This window comes from Phlebotomus argentipes, unplaced genomic scaffold (genome assembly GCF_947086385.1).
Source record: "Phlebotomus argentipes unplaced genomic scaffold, Phlebotomus argentipes genome assembly contig_6, whole genome shotgun sequence".
Classification (NCBI taxonomy): Eukaryota; Metazoa; Arthropoda; class Insecta; order Diptera; family Psychodidae; genus Phlebotomus; species Phlebotomus argentipes.
The window spans coordinates 4719328-4742875 of NW_026776145.1; the positions used below are offsets into that span (position 1 = coordinate 4719328).

Sequence of the window (23548 nt, forward strand, 5' to 3'; positions counted from 1 at the left end):
TTGTGGAATTCGCGCCTCAACTCATATGTCCAATTCACGGTGTGACGATGAGGGAGAAAATGAATTGGAAATGAGATTTGCATATCGACATTTTCCTGTTCACAGGCCTGCCATTTCAGCACCTCTCGGCTAATTTTCCACCACAGGTGTCACAGGGGAAGAGGATGATGAGCCGCGCTGGCACTCGGCCAACACTCCCCTGAAAGTTCAGCGGCAGGCCAGAGAGAATTGCCCACTAATTGCAGATGTATTCTCACTATCCACGCGAGAATTCCACTCTAAAAATAATTATCTATCGATTTTGCCCGCATTTTTCCCCATTCAACCCTTTCTGGGCGCGCAATATGGACTGGAAATTGTGGTCTGGAAGGCTCAACTTTGGAATGTTTGCATTTATTTGCAAAGCTTGGAATATTCTGCGGAGCAGCTTATCGAGCTCAGAAATGTAACGCGCATTTCGCCACTGCAGAAGCTCTCAGCGAGCATAAGCTGCTTGTCCAGCTCTGCGCTGGAATTCAAGAGAGGCATAAACTGCAAGCTGATAACGCAGGTGTATAAAAAGGTAAGACTTTAATAGAATCCTTATTTCATCGCAAAAAGTCGTATATTTTGTGGAAATATTTCAATACGGATAAATTTGCCGTGAAAATGAGCCCAAAATTGCTAAAACGAGTCTGTGTGTAGAGAAATGTAAAATACTTCTTACGCGCAGAACGTGTAAAATACCAACACTGCGCGCCGCTGCAAGTGTCAATGTCAGCTGACCCGTGGGGAAAAAAGTTTTACGTGCATTCGGTGTTTTTGTGTGTCGTATTTTCTCACTTTTCTCCCTTCCGCGGAGTGCAAATGACGCGAAAACTGTCTCACTTTCCGCACTAGATGTCGTACAACTGGTTGTGAGTGTGCAACATGCTCCAGAATGGACACGAAGAAGGATATTTACAATCTTTGGATTCAGTACACAACCAAGGTAAGTCGAAGCGGATTCCGGGGACTTTTTCGCGCCTCCCGGCGTCAGATTATCGCTAATTAGCTATCTGTCCACCCACTGCGTGCAAATTCCAGAGCGATGAGGTGTTCTTTCGGCAATTCGTGCGAGGCTTCGTGGCGATTTGGCGGGATCAGCTCAACTTGGAGCTGGAGAAAATGCCCGCTCCGTCGGAGATCAAGTCAGATTCGGGGCCCCACATTAAGCGACTGCCCGAGGAGTTACTTCCCGCCATTCAGAAGTTCCTCATTATCGCGAAAAGCGATGGCGAGAAGGTGAGAAAGTGTTTGAGCAGCAGCCGTGAAGGTCACTCACGGATTTCTTCATCTCTCCACAGAGAATTCTCCGGGATGACGAAATCTCAGACACAACTCTGCTCTTCGAGTGCCTCACCATCATTTGCCGCCACTTTGACAACATCCCTCAGGTGGCGCGATCGAATTTCGTCCCGGTGGGTGTGGAAGTTATATCAGGAGTTCTGAACAGTGTCAATAGGGAGAGGAATGAACTGCCCAAGGCTATCCGGGGACTCGTGAAGACCTTCAGCAGTTTCGTAGAGGTGATATTTGATCCCTTCCTCACATGGAGGCACTTTGTGAACACAGATCTCTACGAGATCTCTCACCATCCTAACACGCAGCTCAACTCTGAGATCATTCCCTTCATTTACGGTTGCTTTGAGGACGGCACGCTCACCAGCGACTCTCTGAACATCCTGGGTGGCATCATTGGGGGATCCCAGATCAATGCCCAGCGCGCCGTGTGTCCTGCTACTGTGAAGATTATCGTGAGCCTGATTTCTACGTGGGAATGCGAGACGAATCTTCGTCTTGTGGCTCTGAAGTGCTTTAATTTGATGGTGATCGTTCTCCTGAAGGCATCACCTGAGACAAGACAGATTGAATTGACCACAGTGATGCAGCAGTACCACGAATCCATTGTGTTGCTGCTGAAAACTAAGCACTTCATGCGAAAATTCCAGGGCGAAGCCTTTGACATCACCGACGAAGTGGATTCTTGCATTGATGTGTCCGCACTTCATGCCCTCATCGACAATCTGAGGAGTTTACTGCAAGAACCCACGGTGCGGATGAACGTGTGCAAGATAATGATAGACAATAACATCCTGAACATCCTGATTGGAGTGCCAAATATAATTGTATCATGGGATGTGGATAGACAGAGCCTGATGGCAACTTGCGTGAGAGTTCTGAGACACATTTGCTGGGCTTCTCACCACCAAATGAGGCGATTATCAATTGAGAAACTATTTCAAGGCCTCCGGCTCTGTGGCAAACCATCGAGGGATCTTGTGGCGGAGCTAATCGCCCTTACTGACGCGCTCGACGATGAGCTCTTTATCAACTGTGACGTCATGCGAGAGATAATAGCGTGGCTCGGGGATTTTGGCGAGAAAGAACAGCAATTCGCTATGAAGCGCTTGCTGACTATTTGCACAATGAATGTCAATAGGAAAATACTCGCATGTGAAAGTAGAATTGTTGAGGCGATTTGTGAGAGTCTCAAGAGATTCCAGAGACTCTCGCCAGAAACGATATGCGATATGACAAAAGTGGTTGAGAAACTGGGAAAGTACACAATTCATCCGATCGAAGTGAAGAAGCTTTTCCAACTTCTCAGGGAGGACTTCAAGTTCACTTACAGATTTGAATTGCTAGAAGCTATGGTGAATATTTCGTCTCACTGCTCTGGAAATCATGCGGAGAATCGACACTTCTTCAACATTCAAAAGAATGACGAAGGCATCACTGTGCCGGATATAGAATTGTGGCAGTCAGCAAATCCGCCAAGTGGATTTGTCTTTCACACTTCAATCAATCTCGAGAGATTTCCATCGGACGCTAATGTTGAGAGTCCTGATGAATTGAGCGCTAAAGCGTATCGAAGGCAGCTTCTGTGCCTCTTGAGCAGTCAAGGCACGGGCTTTGAAGTTTTCGTCAGTCACTCAGGAAGTCTCACTCTGGCAGCTATCACTAAGAAGGAATACCACACAGTCTCTGCGAATGAGGCGAAGCTCTGCGATGGACAGTGGCACGCGATTACAGTGTCTGTGGTACCGTCCAAGAGGCCCTTCTCATACTTTCAAATCACAATGTACCGCGATCAGGACATTCTGCTCAGCACATCTCTGAAGATTGGTAGTCATCACGAGAAGTTTGTCTATTGCACAATTGGAGCGCCCGTGAGTCGCGTTCAGGAGACTCCTGTGGCAGATGTGGAGGATGCTCGAGACAATAGCAACACTATGAAGGGACTCTTTCCCTCACTTTTCGAGAAGGCCGTCACCCAGGTGAGAAAGTGTGCTTTTCTCTGAACTTCCTCTAAACTTTTCTGTCTTTCAGGCCCCGAATTACTTCACTCTGCCTCTCAAGGGCTTCTCGTCTCAAGATCCTAGTACAAAGTGCATCGCTCTGGGCCTCCAGGAGAGTGTCTTCGGCAGTCAAATCTGCCTTCGTGGCCAAATGGGATGTGTTCTCCTCGCGGAGTCCAATTACCAGCTGAAGAACGCCGTGGAAGCGGGAGGAAGGATAGCGTCAGTTGTCTCGCAGGACAGCGAGAGCCACGATGGCGCCACGTCGAAGGTGGTCTTCTGCTTCTCGCCATCCGCATGCTGTGATAGTGTGTGCGTTGATTTATCGCTGGGGAAGAAGTTCACGGGTCACACCGTGGCCAAATTCCACCATGTTATAACAATTCAGGATGCAGTGAAGAGCATAGGTGGAATTGAAGTGTTCTTTCCGTTGCTGGAGTGCTTCAGAGAGTCCCTGGATACATCTGCCGAGGAGAGTGAGAAGAGCCTTTGTGAATCTCCGTGTGATACGAAGAATCTGAAGAATCCCATCGCCTATCTTCTCATTTTGTTGCGATACTACACAAATTGTGAGAGCCTTCAGGACAACTATGAAAGTGTGGGTCTCATTGGATCGCTTGTGGCGCAATGTGATGCAACTCTTCTGGATGTTCATGTGCTGATGGCATTGCAGATCTTCATTGAGACAGTGCAGCAAAAGTACAAAAGTGCTAATAATGTGCCTCTTTTAGAGGCTCTGCATGAGCATTTGCTCTTCAACTTCAGGATTTGGTCGAAGGCCTCATTCCAGATCATCATTGGACACACGCAGTACCTTCAGACGCTCGTGAAGACTGACAGAAAGTATTTTAGGTGAGTATAATTACCAAATACTATATCACCTTCCGTTTCAATGGCATTTTAGAGCCACTGCGAAGCACTGACCTAATTAATTGCATTAAGCTGAAGTTTCAGCAAAAATGCCCTCAGAGAAAGTGTAATGAACACACCTTCGTGAGCAAAGAGGGTGATATTTGTTGATTTTGCGTATAGACAAACAAGATAATAGGAGGTTCTTTTTATGTGACTAATCACTTATCAAAAATTATAATCTCTTGCAGAAAAAAATACGGCATTCAATTCATTTTTGACACCATCAGATTGTATTTCATCACGCCGAACAACATTCCACTGGACGATGCAAAGTCCATTCGAATGGCTCTGCTGGACATCACGAAGTATTACATTCAGAAGGAGATCAATGTTAAGGAAGTCAATGTTCTGTTGAGCTTCTTGGCCACGGGGAAGAATGAAGTGGTGTCAATTGAAGTGATAGACTTACTGGTGAATCACATGGATGCAAACTGCAAGGATCAGATATTCCTGTTAATGCTGGAACCACAGACGGCGGAGCTGCTGTATTGCATGCTCCTGGAGAGGACATTCTCTGTGGAACTGCACAATGCCGTACTTAAGCTGATCTGGTGTCTGCTGAAGACAAAGTGGGTGTCGCAGAGGCACAAAAACTACCTCATACTGCAGGACAAATCAGTTCAGGGACAGAGTCTCTATCCTGGACTCCTGACTTACCTCTTTCCTGTGCGGTTGGAGGATGAAATCCTAGTCAGTTTGGCTGATCAGATGCTCTCGAGTAACTCTGAATCAGGCTACTGTGGCATTGTGTACTTAATGAACAATCTCCAGTATCGAGACTTGAGTCTGAAGCTGGAGATTAGCAAGAAACTCATCTCGACTGTGTTCACGAAACAAAATTCACCGGGATTGATTGCTCAACAGAGAGGATGGCAGCAAGCAATAATGAAGCTGCTGGTGAAGAAGTCCATCAAGATGGACATGAAGAGTTCAGAGGTGGATTTTATCAGCTTCGATGATAAGACTCCCGTGGAGAGCAGAGAGTTTCCGTTCGAGGAGAATTTCTCACTGTCCGAGGCTGCAGATGCGATGGAAGTGTTTGACAATGACAATCTGAGTCTTAACTCAATGAGTACAGTGAGTGAGGTGAATTCTCTGGCATCGCCAACACCAACAGGAAGAGTGCCATCTGATCCTCCGTCGACAATCTCGACGGTTCTCCCCGAAATGGAGAACACTGTGAGCGATGAGGAGCAGCTTGTGTATCTCCTCACGAACATCATCTTCACGATTCTCTGGCGCGGCATTCCGGACAAGAAGGAGTCCTGGAAGGCCAGAGGAGAAATAATCGCGTCAGTTAACTTGCTAGCTCTCACCAATGAACTCTTCTGTTCGCATCTCATCCTGCGATTGCGCCTTCTCGAGATGACAGTTCAGGCGTGCCTGATTGAGATTGGCGAAGGCAGTGCACAGAATATGGAGCTCCAGCAGTACTGTGCACAGCTTCTGCGCATGGTTTACGATCTGGTGGTGCTGGATCAGAACAAAGACGATCTCAAGAAGTGCTCAGCGAAGCTCCTCGACGGCGTTCTTGCTTTGCTGGACGCTTTAATGGTATTTCAAAGCTCTGCTGTTGACGATTGGTTGGAGATGAAGAGAGTTTGCCTGGGATTGTTGATCCAGTGTTCTCATAGTTCAGATCCAGCGATTGTGGCCATGGCCACAGCGAAGTTACACTACATCCTGCAATCTCGCACCCTGACAGATCTCGAAGAAGTGAGCTATCTCGTGTTCAGACTCAGCGGAGCACTGGAGAATGCCATAGAAGGTAAAGATGCTGAAATCTTCCGCATCTGCTTAGAACTTAAATCTACATTTTCACTTACAGTCGGTAATCCAGAAGAGTATTCGTTCCTGATTCCTGTGATGAAAGCTCTCCTTGAGAAGACGGAAACAATGTTGGGATTGTCAGTGAATGTACCAGATTTGCCTTCTCTCACTTCTGGGCCGGCATTTTTCGAGGAGTTCCAGATGTTCGCTGGTCACAAGCAGTGGAGGAATTTCATAAAGAAAAGGGTGAGTGAAGATTATGTTTTTCAAATAACTTTATTTCTAAAAATTAGGATAATTTCTCACACACGAATTGCACTGTGCTATGATGTATCACGATTGGTTATCTTGTGATTCTTGGGCAGTTCCTGGCCATTCCACAAAGTTTGCTGGTACTTTTGATTCGCCTGATTGGATTGGGCGATTTTCGACGAAAAGTTTTTCGTGAAGTGGAGCGAAGGATTGAATTTGTGGGAGGTTGTTGGTGGACGGCGATAGTTCTCGCCCTGGAGAAGAGACATGTCGTCATGGCGGGAGATCTGGGATTTTGTGTACTGTCGATGAGTGCCTCGAGGATTTGATTTGGGAGGTCTTGTGGATGTTGTGGTGCCTCCAAAGTAAGTCTTCGATTTGGACTTTTGAATGGAAATGATGTCAATATTTGATGGCTTGGGCAGGAAGGCGGGATGATGTTTTGGATAGTTCTCTGTGGTGGTTGTGTGAGACTCTCGATATTGATCTCGGTCGCGATTGGCAGCAGAGACGAGAACGTAGTTTTGTGGCCTCTTGTCGCTGCCTGAGGAACGAGAATCTGGTGGGAATCTCATGGACTCGAAGTTTACAGGCTCAGGATCGAAGTTGTAGTCTTCAAGGCTGGCGCTGCTCTCAAAGTAAGCCTCTCGGAGATCGTCTGTGTCCAGGTTGTGATTGCTGGTAGGACGAACACGAGGACGATGGGAAATTGTGGGTTGTCTGGGGCGCCTCGTCGTTGGCTGAGGGTTAATTATGGTCGGTGTGTGAGTTGGTGGAGATGCTGTAGTGTGACTGGGTCGGAGTTCCCGCACGAAACTCTCGAAAGCCTCATGGGCAGATGGTGTTTGTCTGAAGACAGGTTTACGGGTGTTATGAGAAGGTTTCTGGTACGAAAAGGTCAATGGTTGATCAAAATCGTCTTCAGAATGCGTGATTTCTCCGCTGTAGTCTGATTCCACTGGAGCGTGGGGCTTTTGCCTATGGCGTGTTACACCTGGAAAGTCTTCCTCGTTGTAGCTCTCAGGCAGTTGAGGTGGGAGGTAGGTTTGGTAGCTGCTCGAGGGATTGTTTTCAAAGGATCCCACATCGAAGTTCTCAGCAGCAGGATGTTTGCCGTAGCTTGGCGAGCTTGGCTTTGTGTCTGAACTCACGTAATTCAGCGGAACGTCGTAAGACGACACTGGGGCATCGTAGACATTCTTCTCCTGGTCGTGTTCCAGTTCAAAATTACTGGGGAAGCTCGGGTGAGTGGGAGGTTTCTGCCGAGGCGGACCCGGAAAGGCGGATTCCTTCAGTCCATTGAGCCACGGGTTAAAGCTGGACACCGAGAAGGGAGAAACAGGGATGCCATAGCTCGTGCTCGGCGGTTGTGGCTTCAGTGGGGATGAGTATGACGGGTAGGAAGTCGGTGGAGTTGGTTGCGGTGTCGTTGAAGGCTTCTTTCGTCGTACCTTTGGCTTCTCCTCGTATCGTGGCCACGAGTACACTTCTTCAGGCGGCGGAGGCGGAGGAGGTCTTCTTTGAGGCTTGGGCTCTTCGTACTGAGTCCAAGTGTGCACTTCTTCAGACGCCAGCGATGGCGGAGGCGGGAAGTCTTTGTGACTGGAGTGAGATTCATAAGCCACTGGAGCTGGAATGATCTCGGGTTCCTCTTGATACGGTGTCGGCGGATCATCGTTGATGAAACTTGGCGGAATGTGACTGTCAAAGAAGTGCGCTGGGAGTTCGGGAAAGTCTTTGCTCTGATGGATGATCTCGTTATTGTGATTCATCAGCAGATAACCCACGGGTTTCCCGTAGGAATACTTGGGAGGACCATAGATGGATTTTGGGGGTTTTGGGCGCCCCTTCGAGCGAAAGCTGGTGATAATTTTAATCGGGCGACGCCGTCTTCTCGGCGGTCCTCTGGATACTGGTCGCCTTTCGATGATGATGTGATGCGATTGGCGTTTTAATGATCTCTTCGAGAGAGCGTGATCAGTCAAAATCACAGTGGGGGCGTCACTTAATTCGGAACCAAGCGCTGCCAATTTCCCCGGTGAAACACGACGAGTGCTTTCATCGGACGCCAGCGCCAAGAAGGTCTGTGCACACAGTCAATGAAAAACAAGGGACTACGCATTAGTGTGGCTGAGATAATTTATGCAGCGACTCTCTCAAATCTCAAAGAAATGCCGTTTTATCCGCATTGATTGATATCATGTTGTAGTAAAAAACGGAAGATTTCAATGCAAACACTCAAAAAAATTCATCAATATTAATGGAAAAAGGGTGATTTCCACGTGAAGTCAGAGCAAAAAAAACCCACACTTGCCTTTTCAACCTCGCATTATTACATTTTGTAAGAGACTATATGTAAACATTCATTTTCATTCAGTGAAAGAAGTGAAAATCATCTAAACTAGCAATTTGACTTCCTTTAATGAATAAATAGGAATGTTATGTCGTGACGATCGCTAATATTCACCACGAATTTTTATGATAAAAGATGTGAGAAACTGAAATTATAGCAGGCGTTGCTCTATTAATATGTATCTTTTTTATATATTAATTTGAAATCACTTGGAAACAATTTCCGCCACGAATAAGTGTTGTTTATCAATCTAATTGACCACATTTTTATGCTATTAGAATGCCCTGCGAAGCGTTGATGCATGCGTTTCCAATTTTTCTATATATTTTAGTAGCGTTTTGTTGTTTTTTTCGCTAATTACACGGTGTTAATTTCAGTGATGTGAGAGCGAAACTCCTTTCCCTCGCAAATTTGTCTGTTATTGTTCAATAAACTTTGATTTATTCGCTGATAAAGAAGGCCGATAGAGCAAGACACAAATTCTCAGTTGAAATCTCTTGACTTCCGTGAAGAATGTCTTGCAATGAACGTGATTATCAGAGGTGTTGCGAGAGAGAAGAGCGCAATGTTCAAAGTGGAAATCCAGTTTAACGACAACGCGGATTGAGATCTAGAGTATGAGTCTGCTGGCGAGGAAAAGAGGAAGTGGGACAGATGATTGGAAAATTGGCTTTTACCATGGACGCAATTATGATGGAAAATGATGCCACACTCATTGTTGCTGATTCTGGCGATGATCTGTATTTAAATACTGATTCACTCCACTTTTATGATCGCCATTGACACTTTATTTGGGCGAAATGCGTAACACTTGACCACATGTGTTGATTAAGTCTTTCCGATTAATCCACTCTTGGCCGGATTTGTGGTTGAGAATTACGCGAGAGAGCTTCCGAGAGACACTGAAGCTTCAAGGTGTATGTTTGTTGAGCAACTGAGGTATTTTCTCCAGCGATATCTTCTTTTATAAAATTTTTATCCACCACAATTTCCTACTTGAGCCGATATGAATAAATTCTCGCACGCCGGGTGAAAGAGCGAGAGAGAGTCCACGAGTGGGGGCATGAAAGATGAGAAGCAAGACTTGTCTTCGGGTTTCCTCCTTGGCATTGACTCGATGAGGCTCTGATAGTAATCCATGCTACAATATAAGAGCTTTGGCATTGCACTTGAGCGCGACCACGAGGGAATCCGCACGGCGCAATGAATGAGCGAAAGAGAGATGGAGAGAAATTTATGAGCTCTATGGCTGCAATTTTTCTTCATCTCATTCACTGCACATTTGGTGAGAAGCCATGAAAGACGCCGAGGAGGGAATTTCATGAGCTTCCAGCATGCTGATTGTCTATCGTATTAAGTTTTACCTTTGAAAAATTCACTTTCGATGTTCATCTCCACAGCGCCTCTTTCACTTTCGTCGTTAATGGTCTTGTATGGAAAAATGGCAAAAGTCTCTCTGGCGAAGGGACACAATTCCTCGCCAGTCACGGTCGAGATCAATGCACTTCCCATGCATCCAATGGAGCTTCTCCGCTGTCGTCTGTTTCATCGCGTTTTTTGCCAGCCAAACATGCTTTGGCGGAGGCTGCAAATGATGATGGGTATGGAAAGTGGATTCCCTACTTTGGATCTCTTCTGCCAATGTCGTGGGCAATTTCTCGGTGATGTTGACACTCGTGAGGATGAGAATTTCACACGTTTATTCGCGTACAATGTGCTGTATTTTGGTGAAATGCATCTCGAGATCGATTAATAACGCATTCTCATTTTCTCTTGTTTTAAACCAGAAGACAATTTTGAATTAATTCACTCATTTTCATTTTCATTTAGAGCAATTGTATTGCTTAATTTTCTTTATTGAGTATCATGTTTGGAAGAGTTTTCAGAAATTGCTTGAGGCACTTTTCGCAAGAGACCCTGAGGATTTTCCCGCCACGCGAGTCTCACCACATGAAATGCTCGAGTAAAATTTAGGACAGAGTTGATTGGAAACTTGTCTCATATGTTGATTCTATCTGGGCTTTTTTCTGCTTCTCCGCTGTGCGCACGCAAGGAGAGTGTGAAGTCAGTGGTGGCGGCCCACAAGACTGTTCTTCGAGCCTCTCAAATGCAATTATCTCGCAATTGAGAACCAATTACATGACTATCGCGGCTATTTCTTCTCATGTTCAATAAATTTTCTGCTGCAAATATGTGTCAAAATGTGTACAAATGGAGCTGCGCGCTAAATGGCATCTCTTTTTTCTGCATATTTCAGATAGAACCACTGCACGATGCGTATCAGAAGGAAATTGAAGTGACTCTGTGTGAACCATTAAACACCTTTTGGGCGGAATGCTATGAATCTTGCAAGACAACTGGTAAATTATGCAAAGAGATTGAAATGGAAAGTCGCACGAGATTTCAGGTGGGTTAGCAGAAACGCGCGCGGTGGTGAGTTTTCAATAATCGGCATTCCTTATCGCACACAGGAGAAAATCATTCTGCCATGGCGGCACAGGCAGAGCGACGAGATTCATCGGCAGAACTCCTTGGCGGCAAGCACAAAGGCCGAAGAGAGCCAGTGTGATCGACTGTACAGGGAGTTCCGACGGAGCTTGTATGGTCCTCGCGGTCCGTGGAGTCAGAGGTGAGTTTAGCGATTAGTTTACGCGCAATTACATGAGAAGAAAGGGAAGGTGATTGAGTTTGCACAATTGGCCATTTTCACTGTGCGCGCGCGCTTCTTCACAGTTGAGCGCCAATAATGTGGTGCTTCTTTTCTGCTCGGGTGTCTTTCAATCTGTAGAATGAGGCAAATAATTGCGGACGCATTGGATGTGTCTTTGTTACAATTGCATTTTATTTTGCCATATGTATCTTTTTTCGTACAATTCTCTTGCGGACATTGCAGTCTTAAATAATAATAAATTATGAATAAATTTTAATTATTTTCAACATTGTAAATTCATAAATTGTTGCATTCTTTGTCTTGTTCAACACAAATTGAATGACAATATATATTTTCTACAAAAATTGATTTGTCAAGAAATAAAAACGCGAAAAGATAGTAGGAATGAATAGATTGAAGACGGAATTCAATGAAGAGACAGAGAGAGTCGTAAATGGGAGAGAAAAGTATCTCACAAAATAGTTCTCGAATATTGTTAAACGCTCATTAATTGTCACTTGGATGGTGTTTGTGAAATCGGTTCTTCGTAATTGTATAAGAATAATGATATATACACAAGATATGGAGGTTGAGTGGCAAGAACGTGGCGCGGAGAAAGGATCGCATCAGCGTGTGACTGAGCGCTGATGGGGTCTTTTCTCAGTCATTCCCGGACTTAGTGGGATTAGTGGTAGAGACCTGGGTAGCCGACGCCGTACTTGGCGACACCGACAGCCGGATGGGCGTAGGCGACGGGAGCGGCGATCTTGGCAACAGCTGGAGCGGCGACGACTTTGGTGGCCAGAGGCTCGCGGTGAACGACGGCGTTGAATCCATTCACGGGATCTGCTGTGTACTCCACAATACGGCGAGTGCCATCAGGCTCCACGAGAGAGTAGGATCCTGCGAGGAAGGGAGCCAATTACCTGGAATGATCGGTTGGGAAGAAGAGCTTGCGGACTCACCCTGAACGACGTCTCCGCTTCGAGATTCCTGTTGATTCTTCGAGTCACCCGTGAGGGCATCTTGGATGTCGTAGCTGTAGCTGTACTGAGGATTGGGATCGTAGTCATCGGCAACGACCGCCTTGGCGACAACTGGGGCGGCGATTTTGGCAATGGGAGCGGCAATGCCAACTTTGGCCACAGCTGGACCGTAAGCGGCACCGTATGCCGGGTAACCAGGATATCCCAGAGGACCCACAGCGACGGCAGCTGCGGTTGCCAGGAGGGCAGCAAAGACAATCAACTGGCGAGGAGAAGAACTGTGCTTGAGTGTCCAGCAAGTGGAGCAGCAGCCGGTGGGATTCTTACCTTCGAAGCCATGTCTGATCACTTTCAAGTCACTCAATGCTTTGGGTGATCCGTCGTGATTTTCCCCATATTTATATCCAAAAGACACTTTGTGCCTATCGCTCACTTTTGCTGACAATTTTCCCACTACAGTCACACAAAATTCTAGACTCTGTCCTCCACTTCTTGCTCATGGCAAGATCTATCTCCCTCTTTTTTGCCTCACCATTGGCAATCATTGGCAAAAATGCATGTGGATTTTTCACTCATTTTCTCCACTCCTCGTCGAAACTCAGGCTTTCAGTGCACCGGAGAGTGGAGATAATTTTGTGGATATATTTGGTGCACACTTCGGCTAAATGATCACTGATCTTGTGGGAGATAAATGTGAAAAATTCACCTAGTATGATATTAATTAATCAATGGATCAATTACTGTCACATTTATCGGCTGCAGAGAGTTGATCGCCTCATTTTTCCACTTAATTGCAAATATTTCATATCGCGCCTGATCGTCGGCTTGGAGATGCTATTAGAGATCATCTGAAGAAATACCATCCTTCAGAGGCGTTGCAATTAGTCTTTTTTTCTACACGGAATGTGTGAAAACTATTCTCGTGTAATAGTAAATTCGTCCCACTTTTTGCATGTTAATTCAACAAATGATCTTTTGCACCGTCTGACTTCATTGAGTGTTTCCAACACACTTCTAGGCGTCTCGCGTTATCCGGCGAACAACTTTAATTGCCCATTAAATTGCCAACGTGCGGCGAGAGAAGTCCATCGGCCGCAGAATTTCGTATTAATTGGTCATTTAGGCATATAGAATTTCGTCGATGGCATCACTAGCCGATCATCAAGTGAGGGGCGATCATGGTGCAAAATAACTGTGCTCATGTCTTAGAATTCACTTTCGCTCTCGTCGATACTGAATGGAAAATGGAGTGATCTGTTGCGCCACGCCCTGGCGTGGTACTTTTGTATTCTCTCCGGCGTGGAGAGTTGAGTGAGAAGAAGGTGGATCAAATTGGTGTCACCAGTAACACGGCGCGTAGAGCCTTAAGAAGAACATACTAAATCGATATTACAAGAGTGTGGAGATAAATTTTATGCAGCCGGTACTTTGACTTGCACACAGCTCGACATTATATTTGATATTATGGGTAACATTGCAAAAATTGTGTGGCGCGTCGTGCGAAAAAGTTGCTTGCGCGCGGGACTCCTGTGATTGAGAGGGAGGGAGTCTGGTCAGATGAGTTATCTATGAGATTGGTGACCACTTGATCGAGGTTGCAAATGGGCTTTTTGAGAGGAACATGCCGGAACGCGTGTGAATTATTCAACAGTTCTATGCATTAATGCTCGACGCACCCTCGAATGCTTACAATTTGAGCGAATTTGGAGCACATTTTTCGCATATATTGGCAAATTACCATTTAATTCGCTCTCTAATGATCAGTTTTTCATGAATCCGTGCGATCGCATCTCGTGCACAGATCTGTATCGGGACAAATTTATATCAAACTTGAAAATTAATAGAAGGGAGAATTGCAGACGTCGTTTAGTGCTACAAGTTATGTCACAATCAAAAAAAACAGAGACAATCAGCAATAAAATGGATGTTTTCCCAGGTATTTTCATCCTGCCAAGCAAGAAACAACATGAGATCTCGCGATATCAATTGCACTTTACATTGTATATCGTAACGACTCTGTGGCAAATGGTGATCAAATTAATTCACCTCTCTTTAGGTTGTAATCAATCTTGCTATTTTCATATTTCACTCTCTTTTCTCTGCTGCCACAAATGCACGAACGCCAGCAAAATGATGAAAATAATCGGCGGAGTGCATGTGAATTGTCTCCACAGTTGAAATATGTGGTTGCATTACAGCAAAATTATGCGTCTATCGATCTCTATTTAAATATTATTACATTATTTCACCGATACAATACCTTGACCCAGAGTCAATTGCATTTTTGCATCGCTTTTCTCACTGTCTCTCACTCTCCAACTCATTCACCTGAAGTAGACATGTGCGAAAATATTTCTTAGATCAGTGATTCGAGATGTGTGTTGAATTGATTTGAATGTTACCCGAATTAAATAATAACCACTCATAAGAAATGCCACTTTCTCGCAATTTGAAAGAGATTCCTTGCAATATATGATCATTTTGAAAACTTGTGTTAACTTTAGGTTAATAAATATTCACTTTATAGCTTAGAAATGCAGGAAAATTTTCAATTTATGCTACGATGTGAAAGAGTATGTTAAGATAATTTAGCGTCGTTCTAAAAGACAAAGAATTCTAGCAATCTTTCAATTATAGCCAACCAATCTTCAATCTAATGTCTAGAATGATTCAATTTCGTTCTCCTGCATGTTAGGTCGCATTTAATTCAATTAATTTTAGCTAGTTTTTTTCGTTGCTCTCCTTTCCAATGCAAAATTAAATGCAATTTACTCAGAAATCGTGTGAGTGTCGGTGAATTTTGCAATAAAGGCGGGTTCTTTGGAAGTTTTTGCACCGTAGTTTTTCTTCCATATCACGATTATTTATTGCAGTTAATTGATGCACAGGGAAAAAGTAGTGAAATGCCAGACAAGGTGAATCTGTGTGTGCTGTTAAGGTGACACGGATTGGACGGCATTTTGCCGAGAGGAAGTTTTTAGTTCAATAGATGATTGAGTGTGATATTTGAAGATTTCTCTGTGGTGTGATTGACTCCTGAGGAGAGGCTTATGTGCCTTATATGCAAATTCGCCATGGGAGTTTCGGTTGGGCCCAGCTCAACATCTGGGCATGCTTATTGGATAAATGGTATGCACGATTTTAATATATTCATCAATAAATCAATCGCCACGGCAAATAATAATCAAATTATATGAATAGAAAATTGAATTTGATATAAATTTGGAACTTTATTGACTGCGATACTGTAAATATTGCATCTGATGGTGGTTTATAATGGTTTTACAGCTCATAACACTTCTCAATGCGAATTCTTTCGACGTGTGCGAAATGGAAATTAATTTGTCGACTTCATTCGAGTGAAATTTGTAATATGAGTTGATTTCAGTTGGTGGAGAAGTTAAATATTTGCCAGACTTCTTGCAACTTGAATATTAATTGGAAAATATTTAGAATAACTTCCATCACGTCTGAGTAATAAATCATAATCCAACCAGTCAACAATCTGTAATTGCTCAAATAAGTCTCAACATGCAAATATCATGTAATTTACTGGGTGGCTGCGTAAGATCATCTGACAACTTCCTCTCTGTTACTTTCTTTGACCTAGAGATACAGAAACTGCAATCGCATAGAAGTTGAGGAGCAGAAACGAGAGTAATAGCGAATTTTATGTGGAGTTTCTTTGATTGCTTAATTGATACTGAGAGGTTGGAAACTTGTAATTTTTCTCCCATTAGAAAAATCACCACAAATTAGAGAAACTTCCATCTATAGTGACTTGCGATCGCAGGGAATTCGAGTGACTTTTCTGCAAAAGTGCATCAATTAATAAGCCAGAGTGTGTTGTGAAATAGAAAAGACAGCGCACATTTACTTAATAAATGTACAACAACGGAAAGTCTTCCTCTTTGTCTTGCATGACAATGTTTTGGTGTCCACACAACGGATTTTGTATATAATTTCACTTTCAATTTGTCGCACGTCTGATGATCAAATTGATCGCCATTTGTTATGTTTTTATGTGCTGAAATGATGATGATTTTGAGTGGGAAGTGCGCGACAACTTCCCCTCTTTTCACCAGTGAAAAGTGGAAGGAAGTTGTATCTTATAAAAAGTCACAAATTTCGCTCACGGCAATTCATTTTGCGAATCTTCACTGGTCAATCTCTAGTCATACACCAAGGATGGAGTCGTCTCAGGTGAGTTGCTCGGGTCATAATGTGTTTTTGATCACATGCGAGTGGATTTGCAAGCGATTTCTTTGATCTTTCGCAGATTGTGCAGCTGATGATGGTGCTGATGCTTGCTGTGGCGATCGAGAGTCGAATCATTCCAGTTGATGCTCCTCCCCTGGCCATCGACACGAGTCACGATCCTCATCCGCAGTACACTTTCGCCTACAACATCCAAGATGCCTACACGGGCGACCAGAAGAGTCAGCAGGAGACTCGCGAGGGCGACGTGGTGAAGGGATCGTACTCCGTTGTGGAGGCCGACGGAACGATCAGGACGGTGATCTACACGGCGGATCCCATCAATGGCTTCAACGCTGTCGTCCAGCGAGCCCCAATCGCTCATGGATAAATCATGATCACCTGTTTTTATCCTCCCCTTCTTAGTTATTCCCTTTTTGTTAGTGTGTCTCTGAATATAAACGTTTTACATAAAAGTGTGTATCTATTTTTACCGCAAAATTCACTAAAATCAGTGGAAAAGGCCAGCGAGTGCAAGAAAGAGAGAGAGATCACTTAAAATTCAACGCGCATTTTCTTGGTCGTTTTACTTTCGCTACATCATTTTAATTCAATTCACAGGCAAAAGGTCTGAAATGCTCATTAAATTGCTCTACGCGATGTCTATATTAATCCACCGGTGTGCGAGGAATTCTTGTTGGTGGACAAATTTTTGAAAAATTGTATCACCTCGCGAGAATGGGAATAAATCCGTTTTTCCCATCTGGCCATTATTATGGACGCAAGAACAATTACTCAAGTCTCGCACGGTGAACACAGAGATTTATTTCTTTACTGCACTTTTCGGACACTTGCAGATAAATTACGTGCGAGGGTGATTGAAAAGCGATGTGCGAGGATCATTGCACAGGTTTTCAGCATGTAAATTCCCATACAATTGATTATAAAGTAATTCTAATTACTCCCTCCTATGGTAACATTTCCATCTGTCCCACATTGAAAGCTTAATGATAGCATAATGCCTGGGTGAATGAATAAATTATATTCATGTGACTTCGCATTAATAGTGAATTATTGATCTCTTTGCGGCCCATAAATTGCGCCCCGTGCAATTAGTATTCATGGGGATTTGCACTTGAATCACCGTGAAAATTTCTTCAAAATCCGCGTAATCAATTATCTAATCACTCAATGCAATCAACACTCGCGATGTCACATTGACTCTCATCGCACAAGAAGTGGATTGATTTGGTGAACGCGAGAAACTTGGCATTTCTCGCCACGTAATTTTATGCAAGCTTCTCGAGGAGATTCCTCGAACTGTTGCGAGTGCTTATTTTTGAAAAATAAGTGTTTTGCACTGCTAAATGGTTAATCATATGTATTTAGTTCATGTGGTTGTTTATATTTTTCCCGATGATTTAATTGTCTAATGTTCGGTTCATGTGAAAGTGTGACCTCTCCGATTACTTGTGTCAGAAAATTCGTGAACCTTTTCTAACGATCAAGTTGTTACGGAAATTAGGAAATTATACAGGAAGAATAGCACTTGTTCGTAAAAATTTGTATGAATATTTTGATTCGTGAGACCTCAAAACTTGCCTCAAGATATGGAATAGGAACCGTTTTATTTAAACATCACAACTCATCACTTAATTATATCCATGTGAGGAAATTGAATAATCAAATATAAAGAATTCTGAATTGCTTTATTTTCTTTTCAATTCCATGTATTTTTTAAATTATTTTGGTTCGCACTTTTTAATTTGTTCCGCTTTTTTCGTGGATGTAATTTTTCGATTCTTTTTCCTTAGTTGATTTCACTTCTTTCTTTATTTGTCTTCTCTGCATTAGTGCTGGTAATTTCAGTTTTCGTGCCATGTTTCTCATCTACACTCACCCTTTATTGTTGAACTGATTAGGCCCTGTATCTTGCAGAAAACTGTATGCTGATTTGACCCCAGAAATCTCAGTTTTTCATAAACAAAGCAGAGCGTGTGCTTATCCACATTTTTCTCTGTTTGTTCAGCCAACGCGTCCTCTCAATGTCTTTTGGATTGCTGGCGCGTGCCCTGGGTGCCAAAGTGCCCGATATTTTGAAATATTTGGCCACTCTTGCAAGACTCCATCGCGCTGTGTGGCATTGCGGAGGCAGAATGGGGGTGAATTGTCGGGTATAAAAGCACCTGATGGACATTATCGTAGGTATCAGTGTCTCGAATCTTCTCAGTGAAGTGTGATAATCTAGTGTCAATCTCCAGGAGTTAATTCAGGCACAGCGATGAGTTTGCTTATTGTAAGTTGGCCAGCATCAATGGATTATCAAAATGTGATGCACTGATCTCTTGTGTGGTCTTCTAGCTCGGCGTCGTGGCTCTCGTGAGCACCGTGAGTGCTGGTGTGGTTCAGTTGGCTCCTGCCTTGGCTCCTCTGCAATCTCTCGCCTACACAGCCGCTCCTGTGGCTTATGCAGCTCCTGTCGCCCGCGCAGTTTATCAACCACAGTTCGTGGCTGCCAGGGCTCCAGCTGCCTATGTAGCTGCAGCTCCTGCTCCTGCCGCTTATGTCGCAGCTGCTCCTGCTCCTGCCGCTTATGTGGCACAAGCTCCTGCTCCAGTAGCTGCCAAGGTTGTGGCCGCTCCGGCTCCTGTTGTTGCCGCCAGGGCAGCTCCAGTAGTCGCTGCCGCTCCTGTCGTTGCCGCCCACGCGGAATTCGATGACGCCTTCCCACAATATCAGTATGCCTACAATGTCCAAGACACTCTAACAGGCGACTCTAAGACTCAGGAGGAGACGCGGGAAGGCGAAGTCGTGCGCGGTTCTTATTCCCTGATCGAGCCAGACGGCGCGCGCCGTGTTGTTAAGTACTACGCCGATCCTGTGAATGGATTCAATGCCGTGGTGCAGCGCGATGTTCCAGTAGCGGCTCCAGTTGTGGCTGCAGCTCCCGTCGTGGCGGCCAAAACTGTCGTGGCACCAGCTGTCGCCGCTCCAGCGAAGATCGTAGCGGCCAAAGCAGTGGTAGCCTAATTGAGTCCTCAGACTGCCTAAGCAAATCTTCACATTGCAAATTGGAGAATGTCACAAAGACCCATCTTCACACCAAACTATGTTCTTTCTGTTGCCTTTTTATAATAAAAACTTTCTTTAGTAAATCGAATTGTTTTTCTTGACTTTGCATTCTGACCATTCTGACTATGGAGTGTGAAATAAAGTATTTACTTTGATTTCTACTTCTCGTTTCAGTGTGCCCAAAGAGGATCACTGGAAGTTGCTCAATCGAGAGAATTTTAGTCGCATGAGAATGAAATTGGAGCCCAATCTTTATCACAATCCTCACACAATGGCGGCGAGTTTGAGGGACAACACTACGCTTGATGACGATCGTCGGTTATCGGCGGATTTTGGATCAGCAATTATTCCTTCAGCCAAACCCTTGGACATCACTGATGAGGAGGGATTCGTAGTGCTGGAGGAGGATTTCAGGTTCTCCCAAGAAGTGTCAATTTCCGAGGAGTCTCAAGCACAAGAGGTGGACAAGGAGAAGATCATCGTTAGCTATGAATGTGAACTTATTGCCCTGATGTCAAGGGTGAAAGGGAAGCTGGAACTCAGTGCCACAAGTGTGGCATTTGTGGATCAATCTTCCCAGCAGCAGCAAGACATGAAGCATGACTTCAAATTCCCACTGGCGCTGCTGCGAGAGATTCATCTGAGGAAGTACAATCTGAGGAGAAGCGCGCTGGAGATGTTCCTCGTCGATCAGCGAAGTTACTTCATCAATCTGACCACCAAGACGAGGAACAAGGTGTTCTCGAAGATCCTGGGACTGCAACCGCCAAACATTCAGTATGGATCAGGAAGGGCGCCTAGTGAACTGTTGAAAGCCTCAGGATTGACACAAAAGTGGGTGAATCGAGAGATCACAAACTTTGACTACTTAATGCACCTCAACACAATTGCCGGAAGGACTCACAATGACCTGAGTCAGTATCCAATATTCCCATGGATTCTGGCTGACTACACGAGCGAGATTCTCGACCTGACCAATCCAAAGTCCTTCAGGGATCTCTCGAAGCCTATCGGCGTGGTGAATCCCAAGAATGAGGCCGGAGTGAGGAGCAAATTCGAGAATTTCGTTGATCCCTCAGGAGTGACACCGAACTTCCACTACGGAACACATTACTCCAACTCCGCAGGAGTTCTGCAGTACCTCATTCGTCTGGAGCCCTTCACCACGCTCCATGTGGAACTGCAGAGTGGGAGATTCGATGTGGCGGACCGGCAGTTCCACTCCATCGCCCAGACGTGGCGACAGCTCATGGACAGTCTGAACGACGTGAAGGAACTCATTCCGGAATTCTTCTACATGCCCGACTTCCTGAGGAACATTAATGGTCTGGATTTGGGAGTTTTGCAAACGACGCAGGAGCGTGTTGGCGACGTCATTCTGCCTCCATGGGCAGACAGCCCTGAGAGCTTCATTGCCATCCACCGAAGAGCCCTGGAATCTGAGTATGTCTCTGCAAACCTCCATCGCTGGATTGATCTAATATTTGGATGCAAGCAGAAAGGCAAGGGAGCAATTGAGGCGCTGAATGTCTTTCAGTACTACTCTTACGAAGGCGCCGTGGATCTGGACAAGATTAGTGATGCAAAGGAGCGAGAAGCCATTGAGGGGATCATCAATAACTTCGGCCAGACTCCTTCTCAGTTGCTGAGGGAGCCTCATCCCCGACGACTGACGTCTGAAGAGTGTTTGGTGAGATTGCTGAAGCACGATGTGAAGCGTCCAGACTTCATGAACTACCTGGACAGAGTGTCCAGTGTGTACTGTGACATGTCCACTGAGAAAGATCCTGTGGTGTACTTGAGCGTGCCGCGAACGCCTCAGCGATCCTTCCTGCAAATTGGGCCGGATGTGTTGATCTCAGTGACGCGCTCTGGAGTCCTCTCCACGCACACTTGGGTATCGTACGACAAGGAAAAGGGCTTCGTCTTCGGCACGGACTCCGTAAAGTCCAGAAAGACGCTCTCAGCTGCCTTTCATCCAGCTGTGAAGCTTTCAGCGAAGCTCTTCGCCCTGAATGTCGAGGGAAAACTTCTGTATGTGGGCGGAATCTGGGATTGCAGTCTCAAGGTGTTCAGCGTGCATAAAGGACGCGCCGTGGCTTCCGTCGTGGCGCATTCAGACGTGATCACGTGTTTGGCCGTCGATGCGAGTGGAATGCATCTGGTGACGGGCTCGCGGGATTGCACTTGCGTCCTCTGGTCCATCTCCAACACAAATCTCACGCAGAGCTCCGTTGGACTGGTGAGTCTGACCACAGTGGCGGGTGTGGCCGCGTCTGGAGGAGCAGCCGGTGCGGGAAATCTCCTGGCACCGCTACCTCTAAAGGCTCTGCATGGGCACGAGAGCGCGATCTCCGCAGTGGCCATAATGACGGAGTTTGACGTGGTGGCTTCAGGATCGCTGGTAAGTTTTTTCACTAAGTGGGAAGAGCAGAAGGATTTCTCATTGTGCTTTGCTTCCAGGATGGAACTGTGAATCTCTACAGCATCGAGAGCGGCCAGCTGATCCGCACTGTGAGTCCTCTGGGCTGCACCGGTGTGAACATCGAGATCTCCTTCGTCACCATCTCTTATCAGGGCCACGTGGCCTTCTCCGCCTTGGACGACACCTCCTATTCTGTCCACGCCTTCACTGTCAATGGAATCAATGTTGGGTCGAAGTACGTGTCGGGACGCGTGACGAGCCTCGCTACAATCAATGACCTCCTGGTGGTGTCTGACGACGCTGGGGATATCACGATCAGTCGGTTGAACGGCCTGAAGCCCATCTTCGACATTCCTCTGCACATTCCCATCGAGACGCTGGTCGTGGTGCCGGGAAACAGTCACCTTCTGGCGCCGCTGCGAGACGGAAATCTCGCTGTGGTGGGTGTGATGCTGCCCAATTCCTCTGCCTCAGGCGCGTCTGGCATGCCGTCCGCGAGAAAACATTCCATCCTCACGGTCTGAGTTACACTTTAGAATTTCTAACTTCAGTTTTATTCGGTGCTGGTGTCAATGTTTAGTACATTTTTAGGCCTAACGTCCAAATGAACAGAGAATTGTATATAGGAATTAATCACAAAGACTAAACTAAAAAATAACTGTAGCAGCGAATATTAAAGTGACGAGAACGAGTATCTACTTCTGTCTCTTGGCTGGAGGCCGGCGGCTTCCGGGTGGGAGTTTGCGCTTGGGAGTCGCGGGCTTCGGCTCCCTATTGCGCTTCCTTTGGCGCCACCAGAGGAAGTTCGAAACAAACTGCTGCGGATACATCTTGAGGAGGGTTTTAATCTCCCAACAAGGCTCGAAGAGCTCAAACAACTTCTCCACCGGGCAAGGTGACATGAAGGCTGGCATCCCGGCGAAGAAAATGTTAGCATCTTTCTGTAAGAATCCCAAAATTCAAATGTGTCCAAAAAATCCCGAAGAAATTCAAAGAATACTTACCATGAAGTCCACATCGTAGTTTCTGATGTCAGACGCTCTCTCCACGGAATTCCCGTAGTCCAACAGTGTTTTCTTCTTAAGATTCATCCCCGATGGTCCTTGGACAGGTGAGTCAGAAGAGTCAATCTCTCTTCCTTGAGGCGTGAAATGCTTGAGTGACGCCATGCTGTCCGTGTTTTCCTCGAGAAGCGGCCTTCTTTCCTTCGCCGACATGTAGCGGATCTTGTTGAAGTAATCCACGTAGTACTCAGGGATGGTGTAGTTCTCAAGATTTGGAAGCAGTGTGCAGAAGAATTCCAGTTGGAATTTCTCCGGTGGGAAGGGAAACATGGTGAAAATGCGGCGGAAAACCACCCAAGTCTCGAGGTGGTAGCAATCCAGGATATTCAGCTTCTGGATCACGAAATCAATCATGTACTTGTGCAGAATCGCCCTCTGATCGTCTGGAAGGTCAATATCAGCCATTCTATGAGGTTTTTCAGTGGTTTTCTGTGTAGAAATGCAGCACAAAATTCACGCGTTCGCACTGTTCTGGCGCTGAAGATGCAATGACGTCATGGGCGGTCGTTGGAGGGAAAAATTAGTGTTGTGTATGTGTGGCCGGAAA

General features: G+C 45.4%; 3 protein-coding genes across 3 annotated transcripts; 2 read left to right on the forward strand and 1 right to left on the reverse strand.

The window, feature by feature from the left end:
• Window positions 1–768: 768 nt before the first annotated feature.
• Window positions 769–22940, forward strand: LOC132255364 (neurobeachin-like protein 1). The gene is made up of 10 exons (XM_059751366.1): window positions 769–970; window positions 1066–1263; window positions 1326–3299; window positions 3352–4172; window positions 4421–6000; window positions 6061–6248; window positions 10865–11014; window positions 11079–11236; window positions 19687–21916; window positions 21976–22940. Exons 1-10 carry the CDS (start codon window positions 920–922, stop codon window positions 22459–22461), a joined length of 7836 nt encoding a protein of 2611 aa, XP_059607349.1. The 5' UTR covers window positions 769–919; the 3' UTR covers window positions 22462–22940.
• Window positions 11941–12613, reverse strand: LOC132260438 (larval cuticle protein A3A-like). Its single transcript, XM_059758583.1, has 3 exons — window positions 12571–12613; window positions 12223–12505; window positions 11941–12160 (listed from the first exon to the last, which is right to left on the reverse strand). Exons 1-3 carry the CDS (start codon window positions 12580–12582, stop codon window positions 11943–11945), a joined length of 513 nt encoding a protein of 170 aa, XP_059614566.1. The 5' UTR covers window positions 12583–12613; the 3' UTR covers window positions 11941–11942.
• Window positions 16432–19527, forward strand: LOC132263643 (cuticle protein 21-like). Its single transcript, XM_059763573.1, has 4 exons — window positions 16432–16446; window positions 16523–16821; window positions 18843–18921; window positions 19069–19527. Exons 1-4 carry the CDS (start codon window positions 16432–16434, stop codon window positions 19468–19470), a joined length of 795 nt encoding a protein of 264 aa, XP_059619556.1. The 3' UTR covers window positions 19471–19527.
• Window positions 22941–23548: the final 608 nt, after the last annotated feature.

What these genes read in the sequence shown, in the direction of transcription:
- LOC132255364 (XM_059751366.1), top strand. Translation starts at nt 920, where the DNA reads ATGGACACGAAGAAGGATATTTACAATCTTTGGATTCAGTACACAACC. An exon ending in CGAAAAGCGATGGCGAGAAG is followed by an intron (nt 1,264 to 1,325) that starts GTGAGAAAGTGT and finishes ATCTCTCCACAG; the next exon opens with AGAATTCTCCGGGATGACGA. An exon ending in GGAATTTCATAAAGAAAAGG is followed by an intron (nt 6,249 to 10,864) that starts GTGAGTGAAGAT and finishes TGCATATTTCAG; the next exon opens with ATAGAACCACTGCACGATGC.
- LOC132260438 (XM_059758583.1), bottom strand. An exon ending in AAGCGGAGACGTCGTTCAGG is followed by an intron (nt 12,161 to 12,222) that starts GTGAGTCCGCAA and finishes CCTTCCTCGCAG; the next exon opens with GATCCTACTCTCTCGTGGAG.
- LOC132263643 (XM_059763573.1), top strand. An exon ending in GTCCAGCGAGCCCCAATCGC is followed by an intron (nt 16,822 to 18,842) that starts TCATGGATAAAT and finishes GAGTGCTGGTGT; the next exon opens with GGTTCAGTTGGCTCCTGCCT. An exon ending in TGGCTTATGCAGCTCCTGTC is followed by an intron (nt 18,922 to 19,068) that starts GCCCGCGCAGTT and finishes GTAGCTGCCAAG; the next exon opens with GTTGTGGCCGCTCCGGCTCC.